Source organism: Antedon bifida, chromosome 1 (genome assembly GCF_963402885.1).
Source record: "Antedon bifida chromosome 1, ecAntBifi1.1, whole genome shotgun sequence".
NCBI lineage: Eukaryota > Metazoa > Echinodermata > Crinoidea > Comatulida > Antedonidae > Antedon > Antedon bifida.
This window is the reverse complement of record NC_136226.1, coordinates 29,504,291-29,518,021: the sequence shown is the minus strand read 5'-3', so window position 1 is coordinate 29,518,021 and position 13,731 is coordinate 29,504,291. Positions and strand designations below refer to the sequence as shown.

At 33.8% G+C, this 13,731-nt stretch overlaps 1 protein-coding gene across 1 annotated transcript; it reads left to right on the top strand.

Annotated features, from left to right (window-relative positions):
* Nucleotides 1-179: 179 nt before the first annotated feature.
* On the top strand, nucleotides 180-13,671 carry LOC144848833 (choline/ethanolamine transporter FLVCR2-like). The gene is made up of 10 exons (XM_078705765.1): nucleotides 180-740; nucleotides 1,101-1,233; nucleotides 3,025-3,162; nucleotides 6,605-6,672; nucleotides 8,226-8,338; nucleotides 8,977-9,087; nucleotides 9,640-9,745; nucleotides 10,071-10,182; nucleotides 11,468-11,561; nucleotides 12,033-13,671. Exons 1-10 carry the CDS (start codon nucleotides 246-248, stop codon nucleotides 12,064-12,066), a joined length of 1,404 nt encoding a protein of 467 aa, XP_078561891.1. The 5' UTR covers nucleotides 180-245; the 3' UTR covers nucleotides 12,067-13,671.
* The last annotated feature ends 60 nt before the right edge of the window (nucleotides 13,672-13,731 follow it).

Here is a 13,731-nt window from a genome sequence, read left to right as displayed (position 1 = left end):
ATATCAGTAGGTATATGGGCAGTGTAAATGTATGTTAATTTCCATGCAACATTTCGTTATCTCTTAGATTCATAAAACTTTATAAGCGAATCGATTCGCTTCACAGACTTTTGACAATAAAATAATACGGCATGTCGGTACGTATCGATTCAACTTGAGAGAATCATTGAATCACAACGATATACTGGTACACAGTGTGGCCCATACAACAGCTGATAAAATAGGCCCATTGTTAACAACTCAACATGGCTGACTTGGACGGTAAGGACAGGGAACAGTTACATTTATTAAAAGCAGAAGGCTACGAAGTATACAATAAAAGATGGCTAATGTTGGGTGTATTCGGTACTTTTGCGATGTCCAATTATTTTTTGTGGGCACAATACGCAGCGATTTCAGACTCAGTAGCGGAGTATTACGATGTTTCATTAAACACTGTCGATTGGCTTAGTATTGTGAATTTAATAACATATGTCGCGGCTATTTTACCTGTTATGTGGCTTACGGAAAGATGTAATTTAAAGTTTGTTCTCGTACTCGGTGCTTTTCTACAATGTGTTGGAGCATGGATACGTTACGCCGGGACAGTGAAATATTCGATAGCGGTCAATTTTATTGGTCAAATCTTATGTGCATTGGGTCAGCCATGTTGTTTTGGAATGTCCTCACAAATGGCAGGGACCTGGTTTGGCATTAGTGAAGTCTCTTTAGCAAATGGAATTGGGTTTGCCGCTGTTGAGGTAGGTCTAAATGTTTATTTTTGAAAAAATATCTAAGCCAGCACCGGCGACACGTGCTCGAACTGATTTAACGAAGTCACACCCTCGCCGAAATCAAAGATACACCACCCCACCACAAGAAGATCTATCATGAATTGATAATATATTTAATGACCGATTCACAATGGGGATGGATCCCATAGGACTGCCTGTATTAGAAAAAGATAGGGGTTACAACCATCTAACGCACCTCCATCCGTCCCTATGGCATGCACATCAGAAAGACTTTTTTCCCTCAACAGGCTTCAATCTCCAATAAAACTTTATCGAAAGTGTCTAGCCTACATTAGCATAAATAATATTATTTTTCTTTCTTGCAAGATCGGGGTCGGGTTGTCTATCGTGATTTCTCCGTTAGTAGTTCAAAATGGCCCAGAACTTGACAGCCAAATGAAGAGTTTATTCCTGTACACTGCAATCGGGATCACGTTGATACTTCCATTAACAATACTAGGTTTGTATTATCTATTTTGTTTCCTATCTAGCATCTTAACAATACAAACATATGTATTTATAATCCAAACTTATACACGATTAATTAATACCATGGAGAAATAAGTTAAGTTAACAATGTACTTAAAATCAGCTTTATTTCATTCCTTAAAAGATTAAAGACTGTATAAGGATCGGTCGGATCATTTCCTCCATGGTCGGATTAAAACCACGTAAAACAAACCAACACAAATACTGTTGTTTTATAATATTCATTGTTGTGTCTGCTCTCGACATACCTGTATTGAATACCATATGCCATTGGAAACTGATTACCATTGAGTTGATTTAATTAATGACGTTTTAAATCTTGTTTTGGTTCACCATCACCATTATTTATTCAACATTTCATAAATAATAATTATTACATAATTTCTAAACATGTTCTACTTATTTTCCCGTTATTTTCTGTTTTTATCCTCTTTAATACAATTTATAATTTTAACCTTATGTGATTTTTTATTGTGTCTTTCACATTTCCATATGTCCTTTTTATGATTCTTGTTCACTTTCACATCTCCGATTTCTCTTGCAATGGACCCCATTGGAAATAAATTGACATGTCGATTTTATGGGTCGTCCTTGCATCCATTCACTTTGGTTTTAATCAATTTTAATATTCAAATTGTTTGTTTTTTTCTTTGTTATGAATTTTAAATGTATTGTTGAATGGATGCTAAATGAATAAATGAAATGAAAGTATCATACCATTACTAGACATATTTTTGTTGAATCACATTCATTTATATCTCACTTACCATTGTTTTGTGTTAAAACATCTGTTTTGCATTGTTTTCAGTAGTTTCTATAGTTACTGAACATCATCAAGTATTATTTACCTCTTAACATTTTGTTAAATCATCTATTTACAAAAATTGTATATTAATTAAAATTACTACTTGTTTACTCATTAACTGTGCTTTTATAATATATTATACTACACACCCACATACATGTAAACATTTTATTTATATACATAATGTTTACCTCTATATAATAATTTAAAAATATGAATTACCATAAATATTTATAAATATTATAAACACTTTTAAACATAATGTATACTTATACGATACATTTTGGCGTTAGGTTTACTAGCTGATTTTGTCTGTCAACTTTCTGTGGTGTTAATGTGGAATAATATAGGCCTAGAGTACAGTGGACATATTATATTAGCTTTTCATGTTTAAAACAGCGTGCGAAAATAAAACTCTGACTACACTATCAAACTTTATGTGACAAAAAAATGTGATGTGCCCATAATATGGACATGATGATGTCATATCACTACTATATTTAGGCATATGACTACCATGTTTGGCCACATCACATTTTTTGTGACATGAAGTTTGATAGTGTAGACAGAGCTTTAGACTACGAAGAAAATAACAAAAAAGAAGATTAGAATGAAATTAACATTGTATTATATTGAATGTTTGATGCATTTCCTTCAGTAATTTAGACACTCCATTTCCTCTATAAGACACGTATAGGTTAAAATGAAAAATAGCTCTGAGAAATATAATTTGTATCCGTTTCTCAACATTTTACAGAAATATATAGGTTTGTTAAATGTTGCGATCATCATGATTTTTTAACCTTTTAAAGATGTTAATGTTATCTGTTTATACTTTTTTTTAGGCCGTTTATGTATATTTATCTTTTTAATCGGATTTGCTGACAACCGACATTTCCTTGTTTTTTACGAAGACAAATACAGTTTCTTGTAAAATAAATATTCTTTTGATTTCAGTTTTCGAAGCATCGCCACCACTACCTCCAAGTAGACCTAAAATGAACGTTGCGGCTGCCGGAAAACAGGTCCAATATTACCTGTCGTTAAAGGTATTGTTCCAGAACCGAAACTTTCTGGTCATATTAGCTGCGAACTGTAAGTGAGACGTTGAATATCTCGGTATCTTGATTTCCATAAAACATCCAAAATATAATACAATATTAATAAGAGTAATTGATAAGATTAGTAAGATATGGTATGAGACTCTTGTCATTCTTGCGACTCATGGTACGGCCAATATTTCCATATCTTTTCTTATTGCGAAGTTGGATATGATGGGTGGAATTGGGTTATATCATGGATAAATTAGTTATTTCTCCATAGGTATATTGAGTATATTTTGGGAACAATGCAACCATTCTCTAGATATCATAATTCGAATTAATATATTCTAATTTTAGATTTTAATTTTAATGAAATATTACGTCGCAATACGATCGGCACAGGTGGGAATCCGAATTTCCTAAATTTGAGGATAGATATTTCACAAATTATTTTACTATCAATACGCGGAATACTGTAGTTATGTACGGTATATCATAATAATATTATAAATCGTAGCCTGTGCAGTCGAGGCCTTGGAGTGTATAAGGTCTAAATTTGTTTTTAAATAGCTTTTAATGATTTGACTCAATGAGTAAAAACTGAACTTTTCACAATATTCATACAGATTCACTCAATACAATACGATTCACTAAATTCACTTGAAGACACGAGCATAGCCACCGTAAGGCTCTGTCTACACTATCAAACTCTATGTGACAACAGCATGTGATGTGCCCATATATGGACGTGATGATGTCATATCACTACTATTTGGGTATATCACTACCATATTTGGACATATCACTACCATATTTTGGCATATCAATACCATATTTGGGTATGATCACAATTTATTGTTAAACTAGTTTGTTAGTGTAGACAAAGCCTAATACATTATTTTCAAGAATCTCTAATTTAATAAATCAGAACGTTGAATACTCAATACCTTGCGCGTGTCGGAGTAATACAAAAAAGTATATATGCCAAGCGTAATAATCGCATTTCTTCGATAAACGATTAAGTAATTTCCCAAGAGAGTTGATTTAATTGGATCCAATCAAGAAAGGATATATTCATGACTTCTCTTTCCAATTATTCTCATTATTACGTTAATGAACTGACAGTGCATCTGGCTCAGGTGTGAATTACTCATCGCTAAAAATGTTAATCTGTCGTTTTTGTTTGCCGTTTGTTTAGGCCTAATCACATTTTTATTTATTTTATTTGAACCTTATTTAATGAGGGTGATCCATCCAGCAATTGCTGATCATTTGGGACCCTCAGAACAGATAGAATACACATACAACAATAATTGTTAAAGAAAAACAAAAGCCTATAAATAAAATAAATTACATGAGAATTAAAAATCTGAATAAGAAAATTTGGAATATAGTAAATAACTGATATGTTAAATTAAGCAAACAAAATAAATATATATATACTTAGATCTAATATTTTACAATTTAAAGTCTGGAGAATGATTACATAATTTGGAGAAAGGGGATAAGTCTAGTTTTGAATGAGGAAAAAAAGGAAAAAGATAGTGAACATTTCTTTTTGTCTTTGTGTTTTTTTAAAATCTCATACACATCCAACAGCGAGCACAATCTCGCCAATTACAGGATGGATGAACTATTTTATAATTTATCATGCTTATAAACTAAGTCTAATTTGAGGATTAGGGAGTGTAGTTGAAAGAGTCGTGAGTTACAACCCTGGTACTAGGTCAGGATTGAACCCTGGTGCTATGCCAGGCTTGGGATTGGAAGGCAAGCACGTTAACCACCAAGCTACAGCTCCACTATTTAAACATTTAATTTAAATCTAAAACTACCATTACCACCCTTATAATCCAATTAAATCGCGTTTCAAAGACTATCTAAACAGTGGATTCAATTTGTAAATTTAATTATCTGAATATTAAGTAAATTATCTAAAGCATCAACAATTCGTTAGGTCAGTTCAAAGTGAATTCCATTTGATAATTAAGATTTCTTTGAACTTAACCTAGGCCTAGATATCATAGGCCTTGATCCGCATCATACGGATACTCATTTGGTGCGGGTATGCTATTTTTGCCCGCATAGTTATAAATTTTCTGCCGTATGACAATAGTTATTTAAAAATTATAGATATTAAACGTTGTTGTATAATTAGCATAACCCGTAAAATTACGTAGACAATACTGCATATAATGATATGCCACGTTAAAATTAAATTTAGTTATTGGTACTGTATTGATGTGTAACACATTCCAATCGGATTATTTTGCAGAGGCTAAAGCCAGATAAAGGGAGCCCATTAGGCTTAATTTTCATTTCGTGGGTTGTGGTATACAGGGTAGGCCTAGATGGGCTTTAAAAAAAAGGGGGGAGGAGTGTATGGGGAGGGGTGTTGTGGTGGTTGTAAATATACAGTAATTAGGTTTTCTTTCAGCACTTCGGTATGCTTGCTATTTTTGTTTATCACAATGTTTGTCAATGAAATAATTATAGGTGTCAGCACTTCGTTTTTGTTTATTTTAATCCGCTACTGCGACTGATTATTATCGGATAAAATCAGGAGCTATAAAATTAATTTTACAACCATGATTTGACTTCCTATAAAGGTTAGGCCAGGGAGATCTAGTTATGACTGTGATTTGCATTCATTCACGTTAGCAATGCAGTATATATTGACATTGTTATATTGTAGGCCAATTATAGTGATCTTCACAATTCGATGCTTTCAATACTTCACACTTCAGTGGTTTCTTTAATCCGATTACCTGTATCCAAAGTACACGCCCCATGTAAAAACAATACTCTTTTATTTCAAAAATATGTTTAAAGTTAAAATGTCGACAATCATTCTGATAGCGCTATTATACACTGTAAAAATAGTGTATTTTTTACCCATTTTGTCCACACGTTTTAGCCTTAAACATGTTTAGATATGAACATGTTTCGGTTCTAAATACATTCTAAACATGTAGTCTGTATCCAACTCAACACATCAGTGATGTGTTGATTGTTAAACATGTGGAGCAATATAAAGACACGTTTAGGTGTTGAACGTGTTTAGTTTGCCATATGTGGAGCTCAGGTGTGGGGCTTTTCCCCCACGACAGTAAAATCGTATGCACGCAAAGCTAAACACGTACCGGTACCTAAACATGTTGACTGAATATAATAGTGACATGTTGACTGCTAAACAAGTGGAGGAAAACAGCATGTAGCTATAGGCCTAAACACGTTTAGGGTTTAAACACGTTAAACATGTAACTACGTGTTTAAAAGCAAAATGTGTGAAAAAAGTAGGTACAAATATATGTCTAAACACTATTTTTACTGTACGCTTTTCGTTTTCCACAAAAATTTCTGTTATTGTCCGTTTAGCCGAGGCACTTAACGGATGATCTAATAATAATATAGAGCTATTTTTTGATTTAATGATCTATTTATTATAAAGTACAAAAGAAAAAACGATTTAAATAATAATCTTCTTTTTTTAGCCTTCAACCTTGGGTTTTTGTCGCTAATAGCGTTCAAGTTAAATGAAACGGTTCTCTTGGCATTTTCGGTAAGTCCCCATTCTAGCATTTTTCGAATATTAGATAATGTACCCCCACCCCTCTTGGGACACCCGGCTCTATTCATTGGACACTCCCGTCAGTTTGTTTTAACACTTGTCTGTTAATGTTAAGGAGTGTGGAACTGATCGTGTCGCAGATAAACCCTTTGATCTCCGAAGCTCATCATGACCCTGTTGTCAGATCATAGTAACTATTCTTATAGCTCTATGGCTTAATCGGGTTATTAAGCTGTGTCGAATCAAATATTATAGTGATATAATGGTCGAATAACCAGCCAAAGCTCGTTAATAACGTAAACGTTTTTATTCAGTTTAACAGTTTTATTGATCAACAAACAGAAATCCCTAACAAATAAAATCTAGACATCCAATATAATTAATTCACCAATTAGGTTATAAATACACCTGTTACTACAATACAATGACATTTTGTAATTCATTGAAATTTTGGCAATTCATTTTATATGTATTATATTATGGATATACTTTATAAAGGTGGGTAGCCTGGCTTAAGCGATGTAGTTTCTAAAGCTTCCCCAGCATTTTGCATCTATTTGTTTTAATGTTATTCTGTTTATTTTGCTGGTCGAATATAAGCGAAGCAAAATATGACTATTATGAATCTATTTGATATTATAAGGCCTATGAGTATTATTAGAATTGCCTGAAATTTGTGGGCCTACTGTCAGATATATTAATATCAATATCTTATCATATCGACATCAATAAACGAAAAGAAGCCTATTATGAATATTTGATATAATTGGACATTGTGAGTATATAGAATTGTATTTTTATCTGATGTACCATATTTATTCGAATAAAACGTCCCGCTTTAACTCCTCCCTCGAATAAACGTCCTCCATAAAACATCATTTTGAATAAACTCTTCCCTCGAATATATGCCCCCTCGAATAAACGACCCGAGACCTTTATTTATTTCCTCGTAAAAACGCCGAGCCACATACAGAGGCCCTATATACACAATTTTTATTCAGAATTCAATTTAGTAGAATTCATTGACATGATCTACAATTTACAATTTACCATTTAAAAAAAAAAAAAAATTACTTTATTCTATCACTACTCGATATTAATTATTATGTTGTATATTTTCTTATCTAGAGGGGAGGGGAGTATTTATTTGATTATACATGTTACCATATTACACCCAAACAATAAACGCCCCCCCCCCCCCACCCCCAATAAACGAATAAATACGGTAATTGTACTGTCAGATAGTTCATTGAGAACAATTCATAAGCTGGCTTGATAACCCAAATGAAGCAGCTTCTGTGTTCTGACTAATTATCCAGTAGGCCTGAGGAGTAGGCCTAGGAGTAGAGTAGGACAAAACATCTGACCAATTATATTATATTATAATTAACCATGAAATCCAAGATCTTTCCATTAGCTCCTAATTACCGTTCCTCGTTTTCAATTAATAATTAATAATCAATTAGTATATTATAGTTTTGATTCCACACGTAACAATTCAACAAGAAAGAGGTTGTGATCGTTTATTTTTTAAATTAATTTAGGAGGACGAGAGCAGCACAGAAATAGTTCAGTATGTGGGTATGGTGAAGATTATCAGCTGTATATTTGGCCCTATTACCGTCGGGATTTGGCTGGATAAATATAGAAGTTTCAGGTATAGATATGTTATTGTTTTGTGCTACAGAATAAAGCTTGGATCGCAACGCAATAACGTAAGCGCAACGAGTTGACCAATGACAAGCGACTGTTCGAATAATGGCATCGTTTGTGATTGATTGATCGATCTCTTAAGCTTGGTTCCCACTAGGAGGCAACGCAATGACGTAAGCGCAACGCAAACGAGTTGACCAATGACAAGCGACTGTTCGAATAATGGCATCGCTTGTGATTGATTGATCTCTTATGCTTGATTCCCACTAGAGACGCAACGCAAAGACGTAAGCGCAACGCAAACGAGTTGACACGCTTACGTTGCGTTTACGTCCTTGCGCTGCGTCTGGTGGGTTTCTGTTTTAGGCTGAAACAATTTGTTTTTTTTCATTTAACCATATAATATGTATCTGAATGTAGGCCATATACACATTGCGTTCCTTTATGTTACGTCATAATTGATTTGATGTCGAAGTTTATGTTACGTCACAATTTACGTTACGTCATAATTGATTTGATGTCGAAGTTTATATTACGTCACAATTTACGTTGCGTCATAATTGATTTGATGTCGAAATTGATGTTACGTCACAATTTACGTTACGTCATAATTTACGTTACGCTAATTGTTTTTTATTTCAGAGGTACTACTATTGTCACAGCAATTATGGCTACAATTGCAATTGCATGTTTTACCTTGTCACTCTATTTTACTGAAGGTGTTATAGTTATTTTATCTATGGCTTTATATTGGTAAGTAAAACCATCATTTGCTAAATGATCGTATTAAGCTTATTTCGGCATGATTGACCTTAAGCCCATTAATACTGCATTGTTTTATAATAATAATAAAAAAAGGAATTAAATAAACGTTAACTAATTTATTTTATCCTAGTAAGGTATTGATATACTGTAATACAACATTGGCCTACACAATATTTATATAGGCGGATCCAAGGACTAATTTCGAATGCTAAAGAAGATAGACATTATGTTCAGTTATTCTTTTTACAACGTTAGATTTCTCCGCCCGCCTACCTATTTCAAATCCTGTGGCCGTATTCACCATTCTCACTTAGGCTAAGAGAAACACCTATCTAAGGTGAATACAATTTAAGGGAAATTTATTGAGTTGAAATACTTATTATTTAAGGGAAATATCTCACTTTAAGTGTGATTGATGAGTGTGTTTGTAATTGTTTAGTACGGTTCTACACATTCTTATCGTTCAATATTTTCAATAGTAAGCCATATGGCACATGTTTACTGATGTTGTTTTAAAACAATATGTCTGGTTATTCACAGGTTTTTTGCTGCCTGTATGATCATTGTGGTGTTTGAGTATGCTGTTGAGTTGACGTATCCAGAACCGGAGATCATGTCATCGGGTATTTTAAACGCTACCGGATATGTAAGAACTTCCTAACACTCCCATTCCGACTGCTTGTATTCATATTTGTTTGCTAATACCGTAGGCATATATATTATGTATATACATTACAATACTGTAAACCATTACATTAGTATTTTATCTGAAATATAGTAGATCTTCCATATCAATTATCAATTAACACAGTTACTTACTCTGTGGGCTCGTGTGATGTGCCCAATATGGTAGTGATATGCCTAAATATGGTAGTGATATGACATCATCGTGTCCATATATGGGCACATCACATTTTTTGTCACATAAGGTTTGATAGTGTAGGTCTAATAACGTTAATCTTTTATTTCAGACGGTCGCATGCTTTATGATGTTGCTCTATGATGTTTTCCTGGAAAGTACAAACGTTTATATAACAATAGCAATTTTTTGCTGTACTCTATTCATTGCGTTCATATTAACACGTAAGTATTACTGTAGGTGAAGAATTTTAGTATTGGTCCAACCATGGAGAAATAATCAACCAAGGCAATCTAACAGGACACTGAGCTCGCCTTGCCAAGCTAGGAACTCGTAACAATCCTTTAATCTTATGTCTGGCTGCGACAAATACCAACAGTACTGTACTGTGTATGTGCTATGTGTCTGTTAAGGGGCGTGGAACTGATCGTGTCGCAGCCACAGATAAACTGTTTGATCTCCGGAGCTCAAAATCATGTTGTTAGATTGCCTTGGTCCAACATTGGAGTTACCAGAAGTGTATTCACATTATCTGTCAAGTATAGGCTAGGATTTTGATAATTGTCTTCTGTATAATAATGCTCAGTTCAGAAAATTGCTGCTCTACAGGTATTCAAACTGCACATCATACCTTTCAATTTATCAAGCAATATCATAAATCCAGTTTTATTTTGTAATATATCTAGTAAGATATTATATCTTCAAAGAATTTCATTTAGATTCTAATATTGTAAAGATGAAATTTTCGATTTGAAAAAGCTATAAAAAACGTTCGAGTATAAGTATTCCGTTTTATAGATTGTTAAAAAAAAGAAATTTCATCCTTAAAATATTATAATTAAACTATTTGGATATGTAGGATATGTACTTCACGACCGTCATATCTGAGCAATACAATCTAAAGCCCTGTTATCAAACTTTATGTGACAAAAGAATGTGCACACAAACCTATATGGACATGATGATGTCATATCACTACCATATTTGAGCATATAACTACCAAATTTGAGTATATCACTACCATATTTGAGCATATCACTACCAAATTTGAGCATATCACTACCATATTTGGGCATATCAATACCATATTTGAGCATATCACTACCATATTTGAGCATATCACTACCAAATTTGAGCATATCACTACCATAGTTTGTTAGTGTAGACAGAGATTTACGATTGCCTTGATCTGAGCAGGGATATCAGGACTGAGTGTGTAAAGAATCACTCAATAGCTCGTGGCGCTATTTATCATATCTTAATATTCAACATTGTATCAATATCTTATCAAATATCAAAACTAAACCCAAAATCAGCTGTGAAAACTGTCACCACACCGATTAGTTCCGTGATAGTCAACATGATGATTGTGGGAACTTATAATGATGAAGATGAACATATCGTATCAATATCAAAACATTATTATCAATATCTTATCAATATCTTATCAATATCTTATCAATATCTTATCAATATCTTAATATCTTATCAATATGTTACCCTTTACAGTGTTTATCGATCCAACCTATCGAAGACAAGACGCAGATATCGACAATTTTGATGACGCTATCGTTTCTGAATCTGACACAGAAATTACAAATAAGTAAAGATCTTTTACGAAATATTTTAGTACATTTTTAATCCCAGGTGTTAAGTCTTAAGTTTCATTTTAAGCTTAGGTTCTATGTAAAGATATATTATAAAGCCTGTAGCGCAAATTCAATGTTTTTGCAGAGAAAATAAATCAGACAAGACTATAGCTGCAATTTTCATTCCCGCCGCGCTGATTGTTTGCGCAATTATCCCACAATTCGATTCGAAAAACTCAAGGAACTAGAATTCGTCGCAGAGAGGGATTTGGAAAATATGTATACGCATGCGTATAAGCTGACGCTTTCGATTCGCTGAACAAATTCGCCAAACAAATTCGTCAAACAAATTCGCCAAGTGGAAAACCAGATTAGTAGTATAATGGGATTGGAAATATATTGTAAATAATTAGATGGAGTATGATATTGATGGTATATATCCGATATATAATATCTTTTATTTTATTTTTATTTTATGTCTTTAGGCAATGTGGCCAAGGATTACCAATAGTGAAGTAATCACTGTCCTATCAGATAGATGGTAATCCCCCTGATACAGGGGCTATTTTGTGAACTAGTTCACCGAGGTAACCCCTTACTCTTTTCGAATAATGAACTGGGTTCTTTAAAGTGCACACAGATTATAACTGTGTCCACTGGACCTACGGTTTATAGTCCTTATCCGAGAAGACTTGTTCCACCACCAGAACTAGGAGCGAGTCGGCCTCAACCCTTGCCGATGTTGTTGGCTCTTTAGGTACGGTAAACGGCGCCCCTGCCTTAACCGCTCGGCCATTTGACTAGTATCCGATATTGACTTATTTATTATTCATTTTGATATTATATATCTTAAAAGCAATAAAATTGGTTAGATGTACTCGGTGAATGTAAACTGTATTTTAAAAAAATGTATCAATAAGTTAATGATTGATATGTATTTATTGTCTAAATTTGAAAGGACTCGTTTTAATTTATATATACCTCAATATAATACCTTGTTAATGTCCGATTACTTTATTATGTATATACAAATCTGTTGATTCAACAACAGTGATGATACAGTGGTTAGGAAAATGTGCAATATTATATAGATAAACAAAACTATTGTTTCAATTCATATTGACACATTATTACATGGTACAGTTTTAGCCATGTTCAGAGGAGTTTTCCTTCATGGTTCAACCGAGGATAGGATCTGATCCTATTCACCTTTTAGCCTTCATACATCGTATTATTATGCACTGGTGTCGGTCATGTAGTACGGAGATGGGAGCACGTTCCATTTTTTCCAGGGCAACACCAAATGTTGGAAAGGTGGTTTCAGACTTAGTCTGAGGGCGAACCCTTATTGACCACTCCTATCCGACAGTGGCGTAACGGCTATGAGCGCTCACTGACTAAACCCAGGGCACCGGAGCTTATGGGGCCCCTGAGCAGTGCCCGAGATGAAAGAACAGGCACTAAAATATGCCGAAAGGCCTCCAGCGTTGGAACTCGGAGGGCCAGATGCCTCTGGCCTCTGCGTTACGCCACCGCTATCCGAATGTGTCTCCCCTTCACTCCATCCCAGCAAACTTGATCGGCGTCAAGAAAACATCTACCACTCCTTATTAGAGAGATATTTGTGTTGTTTTAATGCATGGGATACTTCTTTCAATTGTTAGGCATCTTAGGCCTAACCATTGTAAAACTTTAGTTTGAACATTCATTAAGCTGGAGAAAACAAAGAATATTTATTGTAAGGTTTTTTTTATGATAATATGTTTTTTTGTGGACGATTACCATTTACTGGTACCGGTAGCAGTGAATAAATTCGCCCAATGATAATGTACAATTGCTACTGTGCGTACAACACCAATGTTGTTTGAACATTCATTAAGCTGGAGAAAACAAAGAATATTTATTGTAAGATTTTTTTATGATAATATGTTTTTTTGTGGACGATTACCATTTACTGGTACCGGTAGCAGTGAATAAATTCGCCCAATGATAATGTACAGTTGCTACTGTGCGTACAACACCAATGTTGTAGTAGGAAATGACAGAATTTCTGGACACTATAATCTGTATTTTAATGTGTTTGGTTCTATGTTTTATCTAAATAAATGTTTTCCAAATACAATATCAAATATGTTTCTTTTTATTTTCTTTCTACCATGTATATTAATTGATTTAACCTAAACC